The 26,557-nt window shown below is 42.2% G+C and overlaps 1 protein-coding gene across 1 annotated transcript in view; it reads left to right on the forward strand.

The window, feature by feature from the left end:
* The window catches only part of UNC5D (unc-5 netrin receptor D), a 359,887-nt gene that overhangs the window by 264,707 nt on the left and 68,623 nt on the right, over nucleotides 1-26,557 (forward strand). Inside the window, exons 11-13 of the mRNA XM_075910658.1 lie at nucleotides 7,474-7,506; nucleotides 19,591-19,776; nucleotides 25,703-26,080. Coding sequence (XP_075766773.1) covers nucleotides 7,474-7,506; nucleotides 19,591-19,776; nucleotides 25,703-26,080 — 597 coding nt within the window. The remainder of the gene's footprint in view (nucleotides 1-7,473; nucleotides 7,507-19,590; nucleotides 19,777-25,702; nucleotides 26,081-26,557) is intronic.

Consider the following 26,557-nt stretch of genomic DNA (forward strand, 5'->3'; position numbering starts at 1 on the left):
AGCTGGTTTTGCCTTATCCACAGACCCACCCCATTAATGTGCCCCAGTGCGTAGCAGGAAGAACTCTATTTCTCAGGGGTAAAAGGAGGTTCATATCCCAGGCCTATTCAGCCCCCCTCTTTCCCCAGCAGTGGTATCAGTTAATGGCATTGATGGGGGTTTACGATATGGACATTTATCTCACTCGGTGGTTCTCAAAGTGTGGTCCGGCCATGAGCTCAGGACTTGCCCCCCACCCCCAGCGGGGAGCCTGTGCTAATGTTCCAGCCTCCCCCCACTCTGAGGTTGAAGCACCAGTGCCAACTTCCCGCTGTGGGCAAAAGAGGAGGTGAGCCCCCTGTGAGCCAGATTCAGCTTGCAGAAGGAAGTAACTCTGCATGCTGTTGCTCGCCCTCCCTCTCCAGATAGGGAACGGCAGCACAGGAAACAGCTCAGCTGGAGGTTTTCCCCGCTGCTCCCATTGGCTGGAATCATGGCCAATGGGAGCAGTGCAGAGGCAGGGGTGGTGCCTGGGAGTGGTAGCAGGCACAAAGCCAGGTAAGCGCCACCATCTCTCTCCCTCCAGACCTTACACCCTCACCTCGCTCCTTCACCCCTGCTTCTTCCCTGACCCCTCACCACCACTCCTTCCTGCTTCCTTTTCATCATCCCAGGTGGTTGGCTGGTGCTCCGCAGAAAGGTCTGTATTGAGCAGGATGGGCCGCAGGCCAAAAAGTTTGAGAGCCACTGAGCTAACTAAAAACTGGAAAGAAGTTCCTTTCACAGCGGCTGCTCAGTAGCCGTGACTGGGCAAGAATGTTTGTTCAGTAATGACCTGATTTATTTACTTAATTTTCGTTAGTTGACTTTTAATTGGTTTGTAAATTCTCTGGGACAGGGACCATCCTCTCATTCTGTTTCATAGAGTGCCTCGCATGATGGGAACATGGTCCGTGCCTAGAGCCCACTGCCGCTCCTGCAGCACAAATAATAATTTTAGAATCTTGACCTTGTCTGGCTAATTGCATCACACTGAGCAGGAAAAAAAATAATTCACTGGAGTATAATTGCTTCCAGGCTCTTTCCTTTCCCCACTTCCATGTGGCTTAACATTTAGAGGCATTGCCTCTATACATTTGCTTTCTTTATACAATTCTTTTCTGTGAAAACAATGCAAACCTTTGTAGCCAGTGCAGGTTGAACCTCTCTAGTCCAGAACTCTCTGGTCCGGCAACACCCATGGTCTGGCATGATTCTAGATAGCCGGATGTGTTGCCTAGTTTCCCATAGTCCCATAAAGTTTGTTTACAGCCACCAGTCCTTGTTCTCAGTGTTCTGTGCTGTTACTTAACAGTAATTTACCCCCAATTGTCTTCAGAGGGTATAGCTCCACTATAGAGTTTTTTTCAGAAAAACAAATGTTTTTCTGAAAAAACGTCATTTATGTCCACACTGAAATCGCATTCTTTTGAAAAAAAATGAAAGAACAGAGGGGGTTTTCCAACACTGGCAAACCCCTTTCTATGAGGAAGAAGCCTTTTCCCAAAAGAACTCTTTTGGAAAAAGGCGTGTGTGGATGGGGAAGAGGGAGTTTTTTCGAAAGAAGAAGGAAGAGGAAAAAGCACAGGTGCCCTGGTGGTCACTCCATCTATAGTAATCACAGCTTAAATGTAAGATAGCATCCATTCAGTGTGAACGTTATCTTTCAAAAAAGCAGATCACTTTTTTGATGTGCTTTGGCACTGGAAGACGTTTTTTCGGAAGACCTCTTCTGAAAGAAGCCTGCAGTCTAGACGTAGCCTAAGAGCTCCGCAAGCAGTGGAAGTGTTGGTAATGCTCCTAGACAATAGCAACCTCCCATGGTTCAGCAAATTCCCTAGCTCTGCACTGCTGAGGTGCCGACTAGAGAGGTTCAACCTGTAAGTAACTAAACAGAGAGGTCTGGGAATAAACTGTAGCATAGCAAAAATCTTACATCTCTGAAGCAGATCAGATTTCTGCAAAGAGGACTTGGTGTGACTCTACAGTGCAATGCTGCAAAAAAACAAACAAAAAAACGAGGGAGGAAAAACCAAAGCAAATGTAATTTGGGTTGCGTTAGCAGAGGCATGGCCTGTAAGTCATGGAAGGTAATAGTACCATGCCGCTTGGCACTGTTTAGATCTCCGTTGGACAACTGTGTCCAATTTTGGTCGCCGTTATATAGAAAGGATGTGGAGAAACTGGAAAGCATCCAGAGGGGACCAACGCAAATGATCAAAAGGCTGGAAGACAAGCCCCAGGAGCAAAGGCTGAAGGTGCTGGGTATTTTAGTACGGAGAAGAGGGGATATGATACTTGAAAGGATGCTTTGAAAAAGAAGCAGTCATTTGGTCTCTTGCCACAGATGACAAGCAGCAGACAGTAGGCTCAAACTACAGCCTGCCATATTTCGATTGGATCTCGGGTGGGAGGAGGAGAGGGAGGGAACCTTCCTAACTATAAAACCAGTAGGACAATAGAACAAATTGCCTGGGGAAGTTGTGAAATCTCCTTCATTGAGGTTTTCAAGGATAGTCATCTATCTTGGATGGTTTAGATACAGCAAATCCTGAATGTTGGCAGGGGATTTGACGGGATGACCCTGTGGGCCCTTCTAGCCTTATGGTTCTATGACCCTATGATTTACAATGCCTGTAAAAGAGTGTACACAACGACTTTGAATGAGAAGCCCTTTAAGGAACATTGTGCAATACTTTAGGATCTAAAGGCAGGTTTTATTTAAAAAGAAAAATTCGGTGACAGTGGGAGAATAAGGTTTAAAAACCTTATGTGAATATTTTTAATATAATTTTACCATATGGGAATGGGCTGGGGATTTGTTTGTTTGCTTGGGGGGAGTTAATAGCCATTGTTGGGAGCAAGTCGCCACGACAATTATTTCTATTTCATGCATTTGAATGAGCAAACATGGTGTTCAGTGCAGCTTAGACAATGAAAAAGAACTAGCTATTTGAAAAGGAAAAATGGGATGAATGGTGAACACTAGATTACTAAAATTAATAGGCGTTTAAAATAGAAGACTATTGGGAATGCATGTATTGACATCAAAGTGATATTATTTAAAATGATCAGAATTAAACTCTTGGCTGGCACAGACTAGACTGCAAGCTGGGGGAAAATCTGTATTTGGTTGATTTCCACGCAAAATTTTTATGTTCTAGATCAGGACTGCTCAACATGCAGCCTGTGGCCCATTTGTTTGTGGCCCACGGTGCGGTTTGGGTTTACACAGGGCTCAACATGCAGCCCGAGGGTGGGATCCTTTGAACGTGGCACCTCCACTGGCAATACACTCCCCAACGGCAAGGCATGTCCTAGGCGGGGTGAGCGTTGAAAGACACAAGCGGACGGGCTGGCTGGAACAGAAGTTCTGACTGGCTCACACTGGCCACGTTTGGGTCCAGTGCCGTGGCTTAAGGCTTAATCTTTATATGCATGCCCGTCAGTGTGAAAGAAGCTATTTGCATATATTTGCATGTATATGCAACCACACTTCAATTGTGGCCCTTGGCATGTGCTGTGAGTATCATTGTGGCCCCCAGGGCTTCCAAAGTTGAGTAGCCCTGGTCTAGATTATGGACTACCACTCCTTTTGCAAGAAGAAAAGGAGTTAAGGAAACAGATTTTTTTTTGATGCAGCCATTAGTGATTGCTCCCCCACCATGGGGGTTAGAGACGTGTCCCTTGATGTTGTCTAGGAATAAATCTGAAGTAGCACAATTTGAAGCCAATTCTCTATATTATTAGTAGAGAGTGTTCTCATTCTCTATAACGAGTAGCTGTACTGAAAGTTGATCCTGCCAAGCTGTTGTAAGACAAAGGAGACTGAGCCCCATGGATTTAAAAGGATTTACTCCAGATTTATATCAGTGGAGCTGAGATCAGCTCTGACCCACGATGTGCTTTAGGTTTTAAATAGGTTGCTCTCCTGGTTTTGAAGGGATGGCAGGTGGCAGGGAGCATGCGTTTCTTCCAAAACTTGAATCTCCATATGTGTGTGTTCAATTAGACTGAAATATTAAGTGTCTCTTGTTTCTTTCATCTTGGAGTGTGACTCCTTGATAGGTCATTCTGTATGTATATAGTTATGTCAAATTATTTTTAGGGCCATAATTGCTTTCTCAGCTAATAGGAATTGATGCAATTATCCTGTCTGGGTTTTTTTATTTCTCTTCATATGCTTGTGTCTTTCCAGCTCCGCTTTACATCCCACAGGGAATTGCGGAGGAAATGCAGTGCAGTGCTTCAGAAAACTAATCTCTCGGAGGTTATTTATCTCAGGCACAAGTTGTTAACTTTGTTCCTTTCATGAGGCAAAAATAGAAATGAAACATTTCTGTGGTTAACAAGTATGGACTCTTACAAAGGCAAGGTGGGAAACTTATGTTGCATATAGCCCCCAGCAGGTAGGAAAAGTTCTAATCCTGAGAGAGAGTTTTCAAACTTTTATTCATTCAGTGATGATTGTAGTGACCAATCAGGGGCTGACTCTCAGGTTCTCGGATCAGTCCCAGGCAGGAGAAGCTGGAAGTGATATAGAGGAAGCATCTTTCAGTCCTTAAATGCCTCCTTTCTTCCCAACCTCTCCTCTGATTCTTGAAAAAACAACAAAAGGTCTGGTAGCACTTTATAGACTAGCAAAACATGTATGGCTGTAATCCATGGGATATGTAGATTGTAGTGGGTTTTTCACCCTTAGGCCCTTAGGGTATGTCTACAAAGCAAAGTTATTTCGAAATAACTTTCCTAGCGTCTACACAAGCCAACTGCTATTTCGAAATTAACTCAAAATAGTGGAGGGCTTATTTCGAAATTCGTAAACCTTATTCCATGAGGAATAGCGCCAATTTTGAAATTGCTATTTCGAAATAAGCGCTGTGTAGATGCTTACTTCGAAATAGGGGGCCGCCAGCCCTCCCCAGGGTGCCCTGCTGGCCTTAAATGTGATTCAGCATCCAATCAGTGCGGACGTGCTATTTAGGAATAGCAAAAAGCTATTTCGAAATGCATTTTGTGTGTAGACGCTTTATTTTGAAATTAGATATTTTGAAATAATGCTGTAGTGTAGACATAAGGTTAGGGCAGTGGTCCCTAGTGCGGTGCCCGCGGGCGCCATGGCGCCTGCTGGGCCATTTATGTGCGCCCGCAGAGCAATCTGGGCTGGCCTCACTCCCGGGCGTGCGGCAGGTGCCAGCCCCAGGCGCATGGGCAGCCCCTGCCCCTAGTGCGCCGCGCGCCGGTGCCAGCCCCGGGTGCACAACACCTGGGTAGCCCCTGGCCCCGGGCGTGCGGCGCATTCTGATGCCGGCCCTGGCCCCGGGCGCACGGCGCATACCGGTGCCGGCCCCGGGTGTGCAGCGCATGCTTAGCCCCGCCCCCAGTCACGTGGCTTGTGAGCGGCCCCGCCCCCGTAAGCCCAGCACATGAGCGGCCCCGCCCCCAGGCGCCCAGCAGCCCCAAAACGTTGGGGACCACTGGGTTAGGGTATGATGTCCATCTGTTTGCACTTGAAAGGAAGATGATGGATCTCTATGAGTTTATTTGTGGAGCTGATGGATTCTTGGTTGGCTTTAGGTAGAATCCTTGAATGTTCATTTCTTAATGAAAACAATGGTTCTCCGGGATGTGAAACCCTTGAGGAGGAACAAGGAATAAAGTAGCAGCATAAAGATCTTCCCTCCAAAAAATTGAATCTAAACCATGGAAATAGGGAATATGCTTTTCTGAAGATGTCCATGCCTGTTGCTTATCCAGCTCTCATTTAAAATAAGCAAGAGAAGCCAGGCTAAATATTAGCTATTTAAGGAGTCTAAAACTTAGAAGGGAGATAGGTTACAGTAAACTGGTATGGTTAAAATGGGGCAGAATTATCAGGAAACTGTTCCATCTCATCACTACAGGTTGAACCTCACTAGTCCAGCACACTATGGTCTGGCCACATCCATGAACTGGCATGATTTTAGTTAGCCGGAAGTCCTCTTATCATGAGCGTGGCCCAGTTTCCTTTGGTCCCATAAAGTTTGTTTACAGCCACCAGTCCTGCTGCTCAGGTCTTCTGTACTGTTGGTTAGCTTTAATTTGCCTCTAAATGTCTCCTAAAAGGCCACTAAGAAGTGGAAGCGTTGGTAATGCTGCTAGACAATATCGACCTCCCATGACTTGGTAAATTTCCTGGTTCAGCACTGGTCAGGTCCCGAGGGTGCTGGATCAGAGAGATTCAACCTGTAGAAAACGTCTCACAAGGGCAGTTGCTGGTGGTGTTTAAAACTGGACTGGAAATAATTCTGTGTGGCGCCATGGCCTAATAGAAACATAGGAGCTAGAGAGAGAAATTCACTTAACGTTTACCAAACTAAATCAATTTTGGATTTTGACCTAAATATGGTACTCCAGAATTAATTTCTCCCTTTCCATTAAGAGTACAAGGCTAGGTTTACACAGTGCTAAATAGCATGAATGTTGATGCTTGAAAGGGCACTGTACAGTGAGCAAGGCTGGCACATGAATAGGACTTCTAAATATAAGTGCCTATGAACTTATGCAGTCTCAATTCTTGGTGTTATTTTGATACACCCCTTCTGTCTTTGCTGGAGTATACAGTATGTTTGGCAAATGATTGATCAACCTGTCTTCAGCAATACAATCTTGGTTTTTTTCTATTTTCCACATTCAGAGGAGTTGCAGATTGTGTTTAACCTTTTCAAGCATCTGGAAAGTTAAAATGACCTTGTTTTAAATGCTTGTATAAACACGTATCATAGAGGAAATTATTCCTTGGTCATCAATTCTATTTTACTTCAACAGCACAGATTTTTTTTTCTGAACTCATCTATTTTTGGCCCAATCACTTCCAAAATACTTGGGGGTTTTGGGCTCCGATCAAGTACCCGTAACAAGTTACCCCATAGTGTGCACGGAACCATACCGTGAGTATGCTATGGAGTATTCAATCAAGTCAGTTATAGCCAAAGTGCAAAAATTTCACCGGTTGTCTGTCATGGGACATGACATGAAGACAGATATTAATGACAAAAGCGTACACACTTGGTTAGGAGAACAAGTTTACGGTGAAGAACTTTGTAGAGTATTTAGGAGAGGCCAGAACAGCTATATTTCAAAGTCTGTTAATTGTCAGTGATACAAAATTATCCATTGAGGTCCAGTAATGAGGATGTGATCTCTAAAACAACCTTTGGGTATGTCTACACTTGCTCCCTATTTTGAAATAGGGATACAAATGTAGTGTACTGAAATTGCAAATTAAGCTGGGATTTAAATATCCCGCTCTTCATTTGCATAATCACGTTATGGCTCTATTTTCAGTTAGCGCTATTTCGAATTACACTTCATTTCTAGAGCGACAGAAAGTGATATAGGAAATAGATACGCTCCATGTAAATTTATTAAGTGCAACTTTCTCTCTCTTTCTCTCTCTCCCTCTCTCTCTTATAGATAAAAAACCTCTTCATGAAATAAAACCCCAAAGTAAGTTGTTTTTTTGTCTTGTAAATATATATTTTTTTCATTTTGTCTTTCATTCTGCTTTATTTGTTTAGGAGCTAAATAAAACAAAGTTGTACGAAAGGCAAATGGATTAATAAAAGCCTCCTGTTAGTAATCAAATATTTTGCATTAAATGTAAAAAAAAGTGATTATTCCTCAGGAGCTGGGAAGCAAAGCCTGGTCCTTTCTGCAGTAATGCGTATCTTGGAGTTTCTCTTCAGAGCGATTGTGATTTTATGATTAAAAAAGGATCTGTAGAAAGAAAAAATAATTGCCCAACCAGCTGAATTTTTTTAAGCTTTTAGGTTTTCTTTTTTTAAAAACATCCCCCAAATGTCCAGAATTTCAGTGAAGATACAGTAATTCCTCATTTAATACGTGCCCGCTTAACACGTTTTCGCAATAGCACGATTTTGTTTTTAGGGAACGTTTTTTGAATTACCCAACCGTCTCCGGAATAACACGATTTCCCCAGCTGGCCCGTTGCTAGCGGCTGCACGGGGTTTCCCCCGCCTCCCTGCAAAGCGGAGGAGGGTTCACCGCTCGCCATGTCGTTCCCCAGGGACTCTCCTTCGCCGGACGCAGTGCAGGTCCTGGCAGACCCGTCACAGGGGCATACTCCCAACCCAATCCCCCTCCCCTCTCCTCCTCTTCCCTTCCCCAGAACCAAACACCTCCCCTTCCTGCTGTAACCCAATCCCCTTTCTCCCCCAACCTTATGTCCCGGTCTCAACAGACACCACCGCTTGAAACGCAGCCCCCACCTTTTCCATTATTTTCAATGGGAAAATTGACCCCGCATAACACGTTTTCTCTTAGCATGACCATTTTCTGAAATATATCTATAGTGTTAAACGAGGAATTACTGTATTTTGATCTATTTTTAAGATAGTTTTGTTGTTGGGAAAAATCTGCTTTCTGGCACATGCTAGTTCTGAGTCTGAATGAGTAACATTTTCTTTAAATTTCTTTAAATTCTTCCTGTGAAGCGCATATTATTTATCTGAAATTCCCAGATTTAAAGGCCACATTTTATAAGGAGCCTAAGTGAATTAGGTACTGAAATCCTGTTGAAAATTCAGTAGGGTTTGGGCATCTATTTATTTGGCGATGCTTGGGATATTCCGACCCAAGCTATGTATTCTTAGACCTATGTACAGTATATATAGAGATGTCAAATTGATGGTTAATTTTTATGGGGGTCATAAAACAAGTTCAAGTAAATACATTTCGTAGTATTTTGCTATGTTAAAAAAACAAGCATTATAAAAGAATCACAGATCAGGAGACCATAATCTAGTAGCTTCAAAAATAATATAATAATTAATTATAATTATTATTTTTTATACTAAAGAATAATTAGCCTCCTAGCTAGGAATGTGTTATTGCTTGGTTTGCACAGAATCCTCGAATATGGTGTGTTTCTTCCAATTATGAAATATTTCTATGGATTTTCCAAAACTGTAAATCATTCCATGGTTAGCTTGAATTTTCACACCCTTCTACATTTATTTTCAAGGGACGATCCCCCTTCTGCAATCTACTTTACAACTTCTTTAGAGCAACTGTTGCATTCTTTTTTTATCTGTGCACTTCCTACTCTAAAAGAGAATAAGTCCAACTGCTTAATTTCTGATTGATTAAAAATCTTAATGGAGTCAATTTTAGTGCATGAGGCTCCTAGGGCAATTAAATGGTGTTTCTTTAAGACGGTGGTGGGCAAATACCAACCCACAGGCTGGATTCTATCTGCCATGAGTAGCTCTGGCTGGCCCCCACCACTATGTTTGCCTGCATGACTGCAGGTATCAGCAATTACAGCTCCCATTGGCTGGAGATTGTCGTTTCTGGCCAATGGGAGCTAAGGGGAGCCGTTTCCCAGTCTGCTCTCATTCCTGCTGCTCCCATTTGCTGGGAATGGTGATCTGCAGCCAATGGGACCTGCAATCGCTGGTACCTGCAACTATGCAGTAAATATAGTGCCAGTGGCCCACCAGGGGCAAACCTGGCAAACCGACACCATTTGATTACCCACCCCTGCTTTACACCATGAGGTTAGATGATCCTTATATAAAATACAGCTCGTTGCAGTTCAAACAGGGGACTTAGTTTAAGACTAAATGAATCCTCACTGATTAAAAAACTCAATTATGAAGACAATTGAGAAACAACCTGTTCTGCTGAACAGCCATCTACATGGTCCTCTAGCTTTGACTCATTTCATATCTGTTAAGATTTTCACATGCTATAAGAATGGTTGCATGGAAAAACAGATTTCCCGTAGCTGGAGGGTACAAAAAGAGAGCAAAGTAGAGGGAGAGAGAGAATAAAAGCTTGCGAAATCCTTGCTATCTCCTAACAAACTGTAATGGCAAACTGGAGAAAGTGTGCCCTCCATGGCTCATAGAAAGCACTTATTGTAAATTAGATAATTTAATCAATTACATTTCCTAATGTACTAAACCAAATGTTTCGTTTTCTGCTCCTGCACATCTTAAATTATCTTCAGGTGCTTTATGAAACTTAATCATAGTTAATAGAAACTTCATTACCATCAAATATGCTTTCAATAAATGTTGTGTAACAGTGTCAGGAGGTGGAATGAAATATTGGTTATGATTACCACAAATAGGCACCCTGTTTAAAAAAAAATCATAGATGCTGCTTTAAGAAAGTCACTGCTTCCTGTGGATCTGGAAGCTGGAGTTTATTAAATAATAATTGCTTGTCTTCAAATGTTATCTTCAGTTGAATTGCACAAAAATACAAAAGAACCAAAATAAAAAAAAATCCACAGAGGCTTTTTCATGAATCTCCATTCTCCCAAGGGAAAGAAATTCTGCATAAAAGGAGAGAATAGGGAAAAAAAAGAGATGAAAGTGGGCTTTTTTTCATTTTTGTTTGTTGTTTGAAAACAAAAAATAGTGCTCTGAACAGAAATGCAAGAATAAACATTTCTTTTTAAAAGCCGCATTGTCCTCCTGGAACAAAATTAGTACCCGTTTTGCTTCTTTAATTTATAATATTGAGTGATTTTTTTTCCTGCTTCTTAATTGTTTGTAGGTTTGCTATAATTTTTTTCATCTCTGGCTAAGAAATAATTGTGCCGAATACCGGAGTATCACTTTCAGGTCAGCTCTGAAAAACACCACCACACCGAACATCTTCTTATTAAAGATAAGGAAACCTTGGAAACCTAGAAAAAATAATACATGACCAAGAAGAGAACCATCGTATTTAGATCCCACTTGAAACTGTTGTTTTTCTCATGCCGTTAGCATTTCCCCCCAAATCCTTTAATTTGTATTTGAATATTCTCCTCAGCATTTTAATCCAAACGTGGCAGTCTTGTGCCAGTACACATAAACTAATATAAAACTGACACGTGTATTTTATTGTCTAAGGTGAATGAAAATCAGAACAGAAAATAGCGAAGTGAATTTGTTTGAATAATGGAATGATTTAAAATGATAAATTACTTTGTAACATAGCTGAAGGATATTCTTAATGATTTTTACCCCAACAATGTTTAAAATGTGACAGCTCTTTAAAATGCTCTGTTTTATATACTCTTTTTTGATAATGAGGGATCATTTCTGAACTCCTGTGCTGTACATTTATGCTCTGCACTTAAAACAGGAGCAGATTTTTATTAGTAGTGGAAGTATGCATGTTTCTTATTAAGAATCTAGCCTATTTCCAAGAGGGAAAGCATTAAGATTTTCCACTTTTTTATATAAAAAGGATACTTTTAAGAAGTTACGTTTGACATAGCTCATAGTTGTTTTAATGCTGCTGTCACAAGGACAGGAATGTAGATGTAGAAAGCTCATACACTTCCTTCCTGATTACTTCTACCCCCTGAGACACAGACTGTGGTGGGTTTGGTCACAGAGATGCCCTTGAGGTTCTCCACTGATGGGTTTCCACCTACCTGCCCTCTGGGGTGCCTTCACATCACCCTGTCCCAGTAGGCCAGAATCGCTGGTCTCCCACAGCAATATCTCAGAGTTGGGGGTCACAGCCCCACAGCAGAGCAGCACAAACACTGAGATCCACTCAGCTCTGGGAAGACTCAGTCAAAGGGACTTGACACAGCACCCAGGTGTGCATCCCCCATGGGACCAAACCACCAGATAAATCCGTCTCACTATGCATAACGTGAGCTCATAAGTTGTCCGCCCCCTTTCGATGGAAGAACGATATGCACAGCTGTTGACCTCAGCTAGTAACAATTATTTACACTGAATTTACTAATAAACAAAAGTGCTTTTATTGAGTATAAAAAGTAGGATTTAAGTGATTGTAAGTAATAGCAGACAGATCAAAGTAAGTTACTAAGCAAATAAAACAAAACCAAGTCAGCTAAGCTTAATACTCTTAAAAAAATCGTTGCATGCAATTTCTTACTCTAACATTAGTCTAATTACCTTTTATCGCAAGCTAGACAAACTCCCAGCTAGGGCCCGGTCCTCCCCTGGCCAGGCTTAGATGTTTCCAGCAATTATCTTAGGTGATAACCAGGGGTCTTCTGGCATCTAGCAGCCACCCCAGTTGTTTGGTTTCCTGCCTTTTGCCCCAGACAAGAGTCCTTTATATTCAGTTCAAACTTTTCTCACCTTGAGTGGAAAAGTACAGAGTCCAAAATGGTTTCCGGCATCAGGTAGCCTGGTCGCAGGTCTTTTATAGGGCCTACCATAGTCAAGGCTCACAAGAGATGCAAGACTATTCACAGGTCATTGTTCCAAATACTGTGCCGTTACGTTTCTTAAGTACCACCAATGGTCGTCACTTAGCAGGTCTAGATCAGCAAATATATTTATACTTCACATTTCTAGCTTCAAACACAGAAATGACACAGACCCACAAATAGATGAGACTCATTCAGTAGCTTACAAGCTTTCTGATCGTAGGTTTCATGCAATATTTTGAATAAACCATATTCAGTTCAGGTATATTCATATTCAGAAGCATATTTCCATAAAGAATATAGGGATACAACATCACATATCATAGAATCATAGGACTGGAAGGGACCTTGAGAGGTCATCGAGTCCAGCCCCCCGCCCTCAAGGCAGGACCAAGCTCCGTCTACACCATCCCTGACAGATGTCTATCTAACCTGTTCTTAAATATCTCCAGAGAGGGAGATTCCACCACCTCTCTTGGCAATTTATTGCAATATTTGACCACCCTGACAGTTAGGAATTTTTTCCTAATGTCCAATCTAAACCTCTCTTGCTGCACTTTAAGCCCATTACTCCTTGTCCTGTCCTCAGAAACCAAGAGGAACAAATTTTCTCCTTCCTCTTTGTGACACCCTTTTAGATATTTGAAAGCCGCTATCATGTCCCCCCTTAATCTTCTTTTTTCCAAACTAAACAAGCCCAGTTCATGAAGCCTGGCTTCATAGGTCATGTTCTCTAGACCTTTAATCATTCTTGTCGCTCTTCTCTGTACCCTTTCCAATTTCTCCACATCTTTCTTGAAATGTGGCGCCCAGAACTGGACACAGTACTCCAGCTGAGGCCTAACTAGTGCAGAGTAGAGTGGCAGAATGACTTCACGAGTTTTGCTTACAACACACCTGTTGATACAACCTAGAATCATATTTGCTTTTTTTGCAGCAGCATCACACTGTTGACTCATATTCAACTTGTGGTCCACTATGACCCCTAGATCCCTTTCCGCCATGCTCCTTCTTAGACAGTCGCTTCCCATCTTGTATGTATGGAACTGATTGTTCCTTCCTAAGTGGAGCACTTTGCATTTCTCTTTATTAAACTTCATCCTGTTTACCTCTGACCATTTCTCTAACTTGCTAAGGTCATTTTGAATTATGTCCCTATTCTCCAAAGAAGTTGCAACCCCACCCAGTTTGGTATCATCTGCAAACTTAATAAGCGTACTCTCTATCCCAATATCTACATCATTGATGAAGATATTGAACAGTACGGGTCCCAAAACAGACCCTTGCGGAACTCCACTTGTTATCCCTTTCCAGCAGGATTTAGCACTGTTAACAACAACTCTCTGACTACGGTTATCCCGCCAATTATTCACCCACCTTATCGTGGCCCTATCTAAGTTATATTTGCCTAGTTTATCAATAAGAATATCATGCGAGACCGTATCAAATGCCTTACTAAAGTCTAAGTATATGACATCCACCGCTTCTCCCTTATCCAGTGCTTTTTTTGTGATGGTATAGCCGTCACCTATTTTTCCAGTACACAGTAAATGAATGGGATTTCCCCCCGCACGTACCAGCACCTGCCTTCCTTGCACCGCTCGTCTCGTGACGGAAGCCTGCTTGGGATGCGAGGAGGTTTTTTTTTCTGGCTCCCAGTGTGGCGTTTCGGCTTTTAAAGAGGCCACATTTCAGGCCTCTTTTTTTTTTTTTTTTTTGCTCAACAGCTTGTCCGGGTTTCTTTGCTCAACGAGCTAGAGCCTGGAGTAACGGCACCTTTTTGCTTACAAAAAAGCACTGCATGTATCACTCCGGGGTGTAAATATCACATCTCTGGCTTACCCAATGTACCAATTGTCCACAAAAGTTAAGTCAGGAATAGAGTATCTGAGTAAATTCTCTAACAACAAAGATTGCTTGTTTGGGGCTACATAAATGAGAAGAAATTGAAATGTTGATTTGTAGACTTCCTTCCCTGTACCCTTCTATTAGAGATTGAAACAGAGGCATGTAGGTTACTATTGTATTTAATGGCGAGGATTCAAGCGATCTGGATTCAGTTCCAGTTTCTGCCAATGTGTGACATTGACCAAGTCACATGATCCCTTCCTTGCCTCAGTTCCCGATCTGTACAACTGGTATTGTTGGTATTGTCTATTTGTATTTTTAGGGAAGAGATTGTCTTTGACTATATTTATGTGCATCACTATCATATTGGTCAGGGGAAGGTGCTGTTAATGACTGGAGACTACAAGCACTAACATAATTCATTAAAAAATGGGCTCATAATGCCATTGTGCATTTTCTAGCATAATGAACTTTACAAAAATGATGTGAGCAGGACTTGAAACATTTTTCATTGTACTTCTGTCCAAAGTTTGGACACATCATGGGACACAACTGGATACATGCCTAAGAACATATGTAATAATTACAGTGGTTTGCAAGTATTGACTATTCCATGTCAGGTACCACCATTAGATTTATCTTCCATTTCTTGTTCTGTATGAGAACTGCCAACAAATGCTAATGTCTCCAGTCATGCTGTGAAAGAAAATACCACCCTCATGGGATAATCTCAGCACATTTGATAACATAATATGGGGGAGGGAGAGAGAGGATTTCTGTTCATGTGGAAGGAAAAATATAATAGAAATAAAAGATTCAAATGTCATTAAGTTACCATATGCTCATTATAAAATTATTTCCAGCTATTTTTAAACATTATGTGGGATTGGGTTTGATTTCACCCGAAACCGAAAACAAAACAAATCATTGAGTTGACACCTGACTTTTTTTTTAACTGTATATCAAACTGTGTCTCAGAATGGTCTAATTGGGATCTCTGACTCAGATTAATGATTATTTTCTTTATAAAATACAAATCCGTTACGAAGGGATCATGACCTCAAGGATAACTAAAGTCATCCTTGTTTTGCATCATTTCATATTTCTTTCCCCATCTGTTTTTAAGCATCCCTATAGGTGGCCTATTCTTAGTCATAGAGCTATTCTTCTCCATCCCTGTCAATAAAATATTATGCAGAGCATAAGAAGCAGAGCAAAGATGTGGAGCTGTATTTCCAGAAGTGTTTTTTTTATTTCTTTCATCATTTTTTTTAGAAACCAGGAGTTCCTGAAATATCCCTTTCCCCCCTTTGCTACCATCTAATATGAAAATATACATGCTCTGTCTGTTTCCTGTTCCACAGTTGATTATAAAACATGGGGGAGGATCACAAACATATTTTTGCTGGTTTGTTGCCAAAATTTGAAAGCGATGGAAATTTGCATCACAAAACTTTGAAACTTGAAACATTTTCATTAGTTGTAGCTAGGTAAAAAATGACAAAAAAAGGTTGATAGCATTTTTTTTCTGGACATTATTTCAACTAACCCACAATTCAAATATATAAAAATTGTGACATTCTAAAAACGTTAACCGGGACAGGTGATGTATCCAGTTACACATGAGTTTTATTTCTCATGCAGCTATTTGGAAAAGGAACATTTATCCCCTCAAAAATATTAAACCTATACAAAAATATTTTTACAAATAAAAATGGCTTTTTGACTAAACATATATTTTTTTAAAAAATCTAGTACCGATTTTAACGTCTCCCTCCACACACTAAATAAAGTGTAGACAAGAATAATGTAACTATCTATTATTTATGTTCCTTTTTAAAAATTGATGGCACAGGCTAAACATTATAAGATTGTACCATGAGATTGCTCTAAATGGTGATTCAGATTCTGACTCGGCCAACATAGCCAATTTTGAAATAGCATGGAAAAATCCAAGTCTAAAACTTAATGAGAGAAATATGATCAACATCAAAGATCAGTCCAAGAGAAGATGCACTGAACTCCGAGACCTTTAGCAAATCACTAGAGAATGAACCTACTCAGAAGTCATTCATTTTTAATTCCTTCAGTGTGTCCTGGTAATCTTTAGGAGCTACAACTCTGAATTCAACTCAACTCCACAATGGGAGCTGAGATTTAGGCTACGTCTTCACTTCCCAGAAGATCGACGCTATGGTGATTGATCTTCCAGCATTTGATTTAGCAGATCTAGTAAAGGCCAGCTAAATTGAATGCTGAGGATGCCCCTGGCAATTCCAGAACTTCTGCTCCTTACAAGGAGTAAGGGAAGTCAACAGGACCATCGACTTCCCACTGTGAGGCTGCCAAAGCTTGGCTTAAAGTATGTCAACTTCAGCTATGTTTTTTACATAGCTGGAATTTCATACCTTAAGCTGACCTCAGCTCTAGTGTGGACCTGGTCATACTGTTCCCTCACATCTGTCAGCAACGGGCATTGGTGGACCTCTTTTGAAGACCACCCTACTCACTAGAAGAGGCACTCTAGAAGATACTACCCCAAGCCCTGTGCCAACAGAAATTAGGGACCAAAAAAACCTTACTTTCCACAAATTTGTGGTGCAGAGTTACGATTCAGTTAGCTGGAAATGATGACTTAAAAGTAGACGGTTGAAGATTACCTTCCTGAATAACTTCATATATTTTCAATATAATGTCATAGCCTACATCTCCTTTGCCACCACAATCTGCACGTGGATGTTCTACCTCAATGCAAGGGGCATTAATTCATTTAAGTCAAACAAAGGTGGCCACGATGGAAATACAGTAAATGAAAGATCGTCAGGACATTAAAAGCTACACAGACCCTGTATTTTTTTAAAATTTCTTGTTATAATGTTTGTTTCCTTAATACATCATTTTGTATTTACTCTGTCCCTTGTGGAACTAGATATTAAAAGTCCCAGAGACTACTAGTGACCCAGGGTAGGGGAAATCCCTTCATAAAGCAGATCTTCCTGGACCACGTGTTTGAAATCTGTAGGGGCATATCCCCTTTAAACTCAAGTACAGGAGTATACGCTTGTTGGAGACTTTCCATCCCTGTGATAGAGTAGCCTCTGCAAACATAAGGCTTTCTTCTGGGGAAGAATTGGCAGTCACTCTGATTAGCCCCAAAAGTCTCTATTTCCTAAGTAAGCCATTCAATCCAAGGAGAAATGGTTTAAGATAAATGGTGATTCTGTGAGTAGAGTTTGCTTTGCACTTGGCTTGGATGTCATAAAAGACAGGTCAATGTACCTTTTTTTTTTAAAAAAAAACTGCTGTTTGCTTCTATTCTACAGCTCCCTTTAAATTAGGTGTCTCTCAGTGTTGCATTTGGCAGAGTAGCTGGTGTACATTACTAGCACGTGGAGTGTTCGACATTTTAGTTTACTGACTAAGTGGTAAACCAGAAAAAAAAGCAACTTCTTTTACAAATGAGGTCCCTGCTCACAATTTCTCAACACATGCCACCAGCATCCTTCTGTCCTTTTTCTCTTAAAATTATCGGGCCATCTGGTTCTGACATACAGTCTGGTGTTTGAGGATGAAATTTCCACCTGTGCAGAGCGCGCAGCACAAAATAATGCAGCAGATAAACTGAGAGATGGAGAATTCAGTGATGGAAGGCCATCTACTGGGTTTTCACACAATGTTGCATTCTTCCTCTATACTGTGACATTGCTTCACAATTTATTCTCTGTTTAATGCTGAGTTATTGAAATCGTATGCTCTGAATTTCCGATTCATTCTTATTTGCACTATGATTTGTTTTCTTTTTTAATAGTACACTTTCTTCCCGTCAGTATTTGTTAATGTGACTCCCATATTGTGAGATGGTAAAAACTTCACAGAATAAATACATGACCATTTCTTTCTCTAAAGCGGAGTTCAGCGTGAGGGGAATTGTCTAAGGACCCACAGTGACTTGCCAAATAATTGAATTTCACGGTTCTGTGTCCCAGGTCCCACCCTGTCACTCAAAGTGGGTCCAGATATCTTTGTTATACAGTATTGCAAGCCACATCTCTGCTACCTTCACCTGCTTCCAAAGTTTTAAAACTTCAAAAACTTGGTCGTAGGTGAGTATTGACAAGGATGATGAGCCCTGGTTGATTTCATAGATGTCATTAATGGCTGAAGGCGCTTCCAGCAATCCAAGATGATGGCTTAGATCCCATTGTCCCAGTAGGATGCCACCAAACTCTGTAGGCTAGCTGAATTCTTAGCTTGTTGTGTGTTTTGAGAGGGGAGGAAAGTAAAGAAATCTTTACTTCATTAATCACCCCATCAAGTTTGCTCCTTCCTGGATGAGCTGCAGAGCTCAACCCCCAAACCTGTGCATGCCTGGAGACCAGCGAGAGCCAGCACCGATCCCTCGCTGTAGTTGTGTGAGAGTATCCTCTTTACTCTTAACTCGTCTACCCCTCTGAAGCTCTTTACTAAGGGGATGCAATGCAGCCCTTAATCTCCACTTGGTGGAAATAGGGGATGATGCTAGTCACTCCTACTGTTCCCACCCTCCCCCTCAAATCTATGGCATAAGCTAGGATGAGATTTTCACCCAATCTGCTCCAGGACCTCCAAAGGCTAAACCCACTGTGGTAAGCAAAAGTCACACACATTGGAATTGACTTTTTTACCCTGACTTGGGTCTACCACCTTCTTCCAAGTTCTCTTGTGTCCTCGTAGGCAGTTTCGAAAGCTGATTGCTTCTCTTGGCTTAAACAGACTTTCCCCTTGAGGGGAATCCTGTCTTACACGGGGACAAGAGGTGCAAAAGTACCAGGTTCAAAATGGATTCTAGTACCAGGTGGTATGGTCCCATGTCTTCCTAAGGCCAACTATTAGATGACGTGCCAGGCATTGCCTAAAAATCCTTGATGTTCCAGTGGTCTCCTGTTTTTCTTTTAAATGTCTTTCCCCATTTGTTAAATAATCCGGGGCTTTGTCTACACTGCAGGGTTTTTGCGCAAGAAGCCTTTTGCGTAAGAGTTTTTTGCACAAAAAGTTCTCACGCAAAAACGCATCCAGACCTCAAAGCGCATCACAAAAACGATGTGCTTTTACGCAAGAGAGTGTCCACACTGCATGGACACTCTTGCGCAAGAACGCTCTGATGGTCATTCAGAGCACCTGTGCTTTTTCCAATAGGGGTTTCTTACACAAAAACCCCTCCGGAGTGTCCACACCTGAGAGGAATAACTCTACTGCAAAAGCCCTCTGTTCTGTCGATTTACTTGCAAAAAAATGCACTGGAGGTGTGGGTGTTCTGCTGGTTTTTATGCCAAAGCCTTGTAGTGTAGACATACGGATGGTTTATGAGAGCATAGAAGAAGGTGAGACATTCAACAAACACCCCTGTGCTCTGAGCCCCAAATGATGCAGCTTCAATGTTCCCCCCCACTTCCCAAACGCTCGCCCGAAACGAATTCACTTGTTGGTAGTTTCTGGGGCAGAAGCGGCGGGCGTGCTGCTAACCCGGTGCCTGCGTTCTCTCCTTGCAGATATCGAAAACGCCAGTGACATTGCCTTGTACTCCGGCCTGGGGGCTGCCGTCATCGCGGTGGCCGTGCTGGTCGTCGGCATCACACTCTACAGGCGCAGCCAGAGCGAGTACGGCGTGGATGTAATCGATTCCTCTGCGCTGACAGGAGGCTTTCAGACCTTTAATTTTAAAACAGTCCGGCAAGGTGAGTGTTGAGATTTCATTAGCTTCCTGCACAGCTGCAACTGAGAGAGAGCAGGCAGCAAGTAGCCATTGCTGGAGGTGGAACTGGCTTGTGTAGGGCCAGATGTGTGGAATTTCGTATGCTTTTCCCTGCCTCCACCACCGATTTCTGCATAAATTCAGACAAGTGACTCATCTCTGCTTGCCTCCACTTATCCCTTGGTGTGTGCTATAGCAGCAGTGAGTATCACATTAGCTTTTCCTACTGCATTGACATCTAATCCATGCTGAAATCAATAGTATCAAGTAAATTCCTACTCCGTTCCTACTACTTTGGTTTTGTTTCCCAACTGAGGCTGGTTAAATCTTTCATTAGCTGCATTCCTAATCAGGGTACATCTAGACTGCTCATGAGTTTCGAAAGAAAATATGCAAATTCGGCATGAATTTGCATATCTTCTTCCGATCCCATTTTCCGAAGAGTTTTTTCGGGGAAAAAAAAGCAGTCTAGACGCAGTTCTTTCCCAAAAAAACCACCCTTTTTTGAAGGAAACCTTCTTCCTCCAAAAATGAGGTATGCAGGGTTCTTTTGAAAAAAAGGGGGTTCCGAAGGAATGGCGTCTAAACTGCTTTTTCAAAAAACGCTTTTGAAAAAGCGATTGGAAGAAGATATGCAAATTAGTGCTGAATTTGCATATCTCCTTTCGAAAGAAGAACGTAGTCTAGCTGTATTAAATGAAACTACTCGTTTTCAAGCATTTATGTTACACTGTTGAATGCTGATTTCTTTATTCTAAGATATTTAGAATACCCCAAGGCGTACAACTGTGAAAATATATTTATTTGGGAGAGGTTGTAAAATTTAGAAAGTCACTGAAAAGATTTTACAAGATATCAATCAAGCCCCATGTTAAGGCTCAGTCTGTTTTCTGGGCTATTTCTTTGGACAAAAAAGAGATTTTGAAGTAAAGCGGTGATCATTATAAAAACTTGTATTTCTTTGATTCGGGACCAGTATTCTAAAGTAGGGGCTGGCCTTGCTGTGGGTGGATGTAGGTGTGGATGTGGTGTGAAAGTGACCCATGTTTTTCTCTGTGGGAAAGTGAACTGTTACAGTTGGTGGCTGTGTGGCATGTGTACACGCATTCCAAAAGAGACATGCTTGGCAGAGCATAAATAAAAACAACTTTGGGATGCAGAGGAATTTGACTGATTTACTTGGAAGTTCAAGCTGCCTTTGAAGAGCAGTGTATAATTTTCATTCTGTCTTTTTCATAGTGTCTGAGATGAGTTTATTTCTTTTGGAAACAAATTACTGAAAAAATCTTGTTTGGGGTTTTATGTGGGCGATTTTGGTTTGGCTTGAATGTTGCACGGACATCTCTGGCAGAGGCACATAAAAATGCTACACGGACAATTTCTTTTATATTAGGAGACCATTCTGTTCCAGTTACTTTGGGTGGTTTTTGGAGTTTTTCAAATGAATAACTGCAAACAAACAAACATAAAGCCCCAAATCAGTCTGAGCATTGCACAGGTTATTCTAAGCCCCACTCCTCATCCGTATCTATAAATTGCTATTGAAAATATTTTAGCCTCACATTTAAGTGCTTTGGTGCTTCAGATTTTATGGCTTAGAGCCAACACCCATTGATCTCAGTGGAAGTCTTTCCATTATCTTCAGTGGCCCTGGGATCTAACTCTTAAAGCCACCGATACATATAGAATCATAGAATACTAGGACTGGAAGGGACCTCGAGAGGTCATCGAGTCCAGTCCCCTGCCCTCATGGCAGGACCAAACACTGTATAGACCACCCCGATAGACATTTATCTAACCTATTCTTAAATATCTCCAGAGATGGAGATTCCACAACCTCCCTGGGCAATTTATTCTAGTGTTTGACCACCCTGACAGTTAGGAACTTTTTCCTAATGTCCAACCTAAACCTCCCTTGCTGCAGTTTAAGCCCATTGCTTCTTGTTCTATCCTCAGAGGCCAAGATGAACAAGTTTTCTCCCTCCTCCTTATGACACCCTTTTAGATACCTGAAAACTGCTCTCAATCTTCCCCCCTCAATCTTCTCTTTTCTAAACTAAACAAACCCAATTCTTTCAGCCTTCCTTCATAGGTCAAAATCATTTTCTAATTTGTTGTGTTCATTCATAGGCTAATTACAGCTTCAGAATGGCACACAGTTAGAAGTGAGATTCAAATAGTCAAATAATGAGCACAATATAAAAAGTTAGACAGAAACACAACTAGAGCCTATAGAATCCTCCCTCAAACACTGCAAAAAAACCCAGAAAATATCTGGGGGTTTTTTTTCTCCTCCTCAGCGTGTCACTTACAAATTGTTTTGGTGGAATTGGTTGTCATAAATGTTTAAGCTTGGAACCATACATCTATTGAGCCAGCTTCTGTCCCCCCAGCCTGGCTCTGTGGCATGGCACAGATAGCTCAAAGAAGTCAGAACCTGGCATCAGGCTGTAGGGAATGGGTGATCTGCAATGTGAGTCAAGTCAGTGAACTCAACTCTCATCCTAAGGTGTGAGGGGCATGTCAGAGGTATGGGAGCCGAGAGCAAAGGGCAGCTGGAATCGGCCATTTTTAGCTGGGGAATAGTTTTTTGGGAACAATGGGGATATGACACAAACTAGAGCAATCCTGTAGATTTGCTCCAAGGAGCATTTGGATCCACAGAAGGCAGGGAAGAATTGGTTTTGTACTATTTATGATTGGATGTCTTCAATTGACAGCTTTATGCGATATCCCCAAATCCGAACGTTTTATGAGGGAAGACTGAAAGAATTGGGGTTTTTTTAGTTTGGAAAGGAGAAATCTGAGAGGGGACATGAGAGCAGTTTTCAAGTATCTAAAAGGGTGTCACAAGGGGGAGGGAGAAAAATTGTTCTCATTGGCCTCTGAGGTCAGGACAAGAAGCAATGGGCTTAAATTGCCGCAAGGGAGGTTTAGGCTGGATTGTAGGAAAAACTTCCTGTCAGGGTGGTTAAACACTGGAGTAAATTTCCTGGGGAGATTGTGGAATCTCCATCACTGGAGATACTCAAGAACAGATTAGATAGACATCTATCAGGGATGGTTTAGATGGCGCTTGGGGGCAGGGGACTGGACCTGATGACCTTGCAAGGTCACTTCCAGGTCTAGTGTTCTAGGATTCTAGTTTAGAATAATCTCTTTTTAATAATCCCTAATCCATTTAGAAGGGAGGAGACTACTTCTTCCGGCATTAGCATGCTGGAGGTTAGCAGTAGGATGGTTTTAAGGACATTATGCTTGGAGAAGCTTACACGTTTGTATCTAATCTAGCTGTCAGGTTTAATTGAGGAATGGCACAACTTGCTTAATTACCCTCTTCTGTGCAGGAAAGAGCGGGTGTGGCGAAGAATTCTTTTTACATTAGAAACTAATCATTATGAATCGTCAGTTGTATGCAAACATCTAAAAACACTCACTTTCTTTAATACCATCTGAGCTGGAGAAAATATAGTAAGAATCACTGCTAATGTGTTATCCTGACTGTGTCATCATTTTAAAAAGAACCACCAAAAATCCAGGTCTTTGGAATGACATCCCCATTTTTTAAGATGCTGAGAGCCGCACAGAAAGACTTAAAAATTATACTTATTGTCATCTAAAGAGAAAGCGTACCCACGAGAGCATCTGTTTAGAAATATGCATTAGAGCCGTCATTACCCACAATGAGTATGCAGCTGAGATGTCTGTTGCCTTATTTATCAATGGTGCTAGAGAAAACATTCAGTGGATGTTAGAACATTTGTCTGCAGTTCGAAGCTTTGGTAGCAGATGAGACGCAGATCTGTTGACCCAAGCGTGAAATGAACGGATCTGCTGGTATGAGGCCTTCTGAGTGATCCAAATTGAACCCTTTTTGAGAGGGATGATTGATGTTTGCTGGCCAACTTGAGAGACACATTAAAAACGGCCTGATTCTCCAAAGGTGCGTAGGCTCAGAACGCTTTCGGAAAATTCAGAGGCTTTTAAAATGGCTCAAGTTGAGACCCTTTTGGAAATGTAGACCTTACAGACAGAACTGAGTGACAGAGGAGGGCTGGCTGGACATAAATAGGTTGCTGCATTGCTGAAGCACAAATCCCGCAGTGGACTTTGTCCCAGCAGATCTGAGGCACCTGTAAATATTCATTCGACGAGTGGGCTCGGGAGATCTGCCTAGGCGGAGCTCATTGCAAGAGGAGGAATTAGATTGGAAACTATTCTGCTTTAATATTTGTGGAGCCAAACAGAATAATTTTCCAGCATCTGCTCTGATTTTATTCTTTGTTGTATCACCTGGGTTGCTTTTACGAGTAACTGCAAACAGAAGAGGCAGACACATTATCTCCTAAGTGCAGTTTTTCCACCGCCAAGCTATGTGGTGGATGTATTACAACGAATGCATCGTTTTTCCTAATAGAATGCAAATAGTTTTTCCTAATATCCAAACACCACATAAGAGCCCAGCGCCCAACATATAGTGAATGTAGAGCTGACACTGCTGTTTTCTAGACGGGCCACTGAATTAGTACCAGAAAGGAACCTATATTTTGGGCTACAGTGAATAACAAGAGAATTTGTGTGATAGCCTTTGCAAAGAGTGGGATTTTCAAAAGCACATTCCTGACTTACAGACACAAGCCCAGATGAATGTCACTAAAGTGCTTGTGAAAATCCCAGTTAATGCGATTTGCCAAGATCAGGCAGTGAACTAGATCCAAAACCAGGAATAGAATTTAGGACTCCTAACACCCACGGCCCTAATTTAATCTCCAGGCCCCGCGGCCACAGGGTAAGATTCACTGTCAAATGGGAAGTTGGTTGAGCACGTAGGTGTGGAAACTGGGCTGCAGGGGGTGTTGCACCAAGCCCGGGATTTTGGTGTCTTGGACGCATGCCCCTGCTGCCCAGGATCCTGGCCGCTAGATCTGCTGTTCCCCGGGAGCTCTGCTTCTGGCCCTGGGTCCCACTCAGCTGCCGTCCCCATGCAAAGGGTCTCGGTGGCTGGCTTTCGGTTCTGCTCGCCTGTTGGTTCTGCTACCAGGCCTCATATGCAGAGTCCTTCCCAGCTGCTGGCCCCTACTCTAAGGGGAGAATATAAGAATGGCCAGGCTGGGTCAGACCAAAGGTCCATCTAGCCCAGTGTCCTGTCTGCCCACAGTGGCCAAAGCCAGGTGTCCCAGAGGGAGGGAACAGAACAGGGAATCATCAAATGATCCCTCCCCTGTCGCCCATTCCCAGCCTCTGAAAAATAGAGGCCAGGGACACCATTCCTACCCATCCTGGCTAATAGCCATTGATGGACCTAACCTTCATGAATGTATCTACTTCATTTTTGAACCCTGTTAAAGTTCTAGCCTTCACGACATCCTCTGGCAAGGAGTTCCACAGGTTAACTGTGCCCTGCATGAAGAAAAACTTCCTTTGGTTTGTTTTTAACCTGCTGTCTGTTAATTTTGTATGGTGACCCCTAGTTATGTGATGGGAGTAAGTCAATAACTTTTCCTGATTTATTTTCTCCAAACCTGTCATATTATATAGACCTCTGTACTATCTCCCTTTTGTCTCCTCTTTTCTAAACTGAAAAGTCCCCATCTTTTTAATCTCGCTTCATATGGGATCCATTCCAAACCCCTCATCATTTTTGTTGCCCTTTTTCTGAACCTCAGGAAGGTGAGGGGCATGGAGAGAGGTAAGGGTGGGGTGCAGCTCTACACCCCCACTCCAAAAATAGTTCCCATGCTACTGGCTGACCAGACACATGCCAATGAGGATTTCCCTTTCCCTCTGCTCGTTTTCCATTACTCAAACGAAATCCTGGATAGGCATTGTTCTGGGCATCACTGTGTGCAAAACACTTTCCCTTGCATGTAAAATGGTAACTGAATGCCCAATCATTTTCTTTTCCCCAGGTAACTCCCTGCTTCTGAACTCATCCATGCAACCCGACCTGACCGTGAGCAGAACTTACAGCGGACCCATCTGCCTGCAAGACCCCCTGGACAAGGAGCTCATGACAGAATCCTCTCTCTTTAACCCCTTGTCAGACATCAAGGTCAAAGTTCAGAGTTCGTTCATGGTTTCGCTGGGGGTGACTGAGCGGGCTGAATATCACGGAAAGGCTCATTCTGGAACATTCCCCTATGGGAACAACAGAGGCTTCACCACAATACATGCCAGGAACAAGACCACATACATACAGAATCTGTCGTCTCTGTCGACAAGAAGTGAGCTGAGGACGACGGGCATTTTTGGCCACTTGGGTGGCCGCTTAGGGATGCCCAACACAGGTAGGTCAATCAAGAAAGATGGGACCTAACCCAAAACAACGCCTTTTGCTTTACAGCATTTCATGGTGTAGAGAAGAGAGGAGCTCGTTGACAGAGAAATGGGAAAACTACAGGAATCTTCTTCACCCGGCATAGTTGATCGTATCCGATTGTCTAGGAAGATTACAGCCAGGGCGAAATTCAGAGATGGGTGTTTATTCCACATTGATGATTGGGCATTGCCTCTAAGCCATCACAATCATAGAACACTAGAACTAAAAGGGACCTTAAGTGATCATCAAGTTCAGTTCCCTGCCCTCATCGCAGGACCAAGCACCATCTAGATCTTCACTGATAGATGTCTGTCTAACCGGCTGTTAAATATCTCCAGTGATGGAGATTCCACAACCCCCTTAGGCAATTACAGTTCACTCCAGTGCATTACCACCCTGAGAGTTTGTCACTTTTAAATATAGTGAAATATTTAGAGAATCATAG

The sequence above is a fragment of the Pelodiscus sinensis genome, chromosome 28 (genome assembly GCF_049634645.1).
Source record: "Pelodiscus sinensis isolate JC-2024 chromosome 28, ASM4963464v1, whole genome shotgun sequence".
Lineage (NCBI taxonomy): Eukaryota > Metazoa > Chordata > Testudines > Trionychidae > Pelodiscus > Pelodiscus sinensis.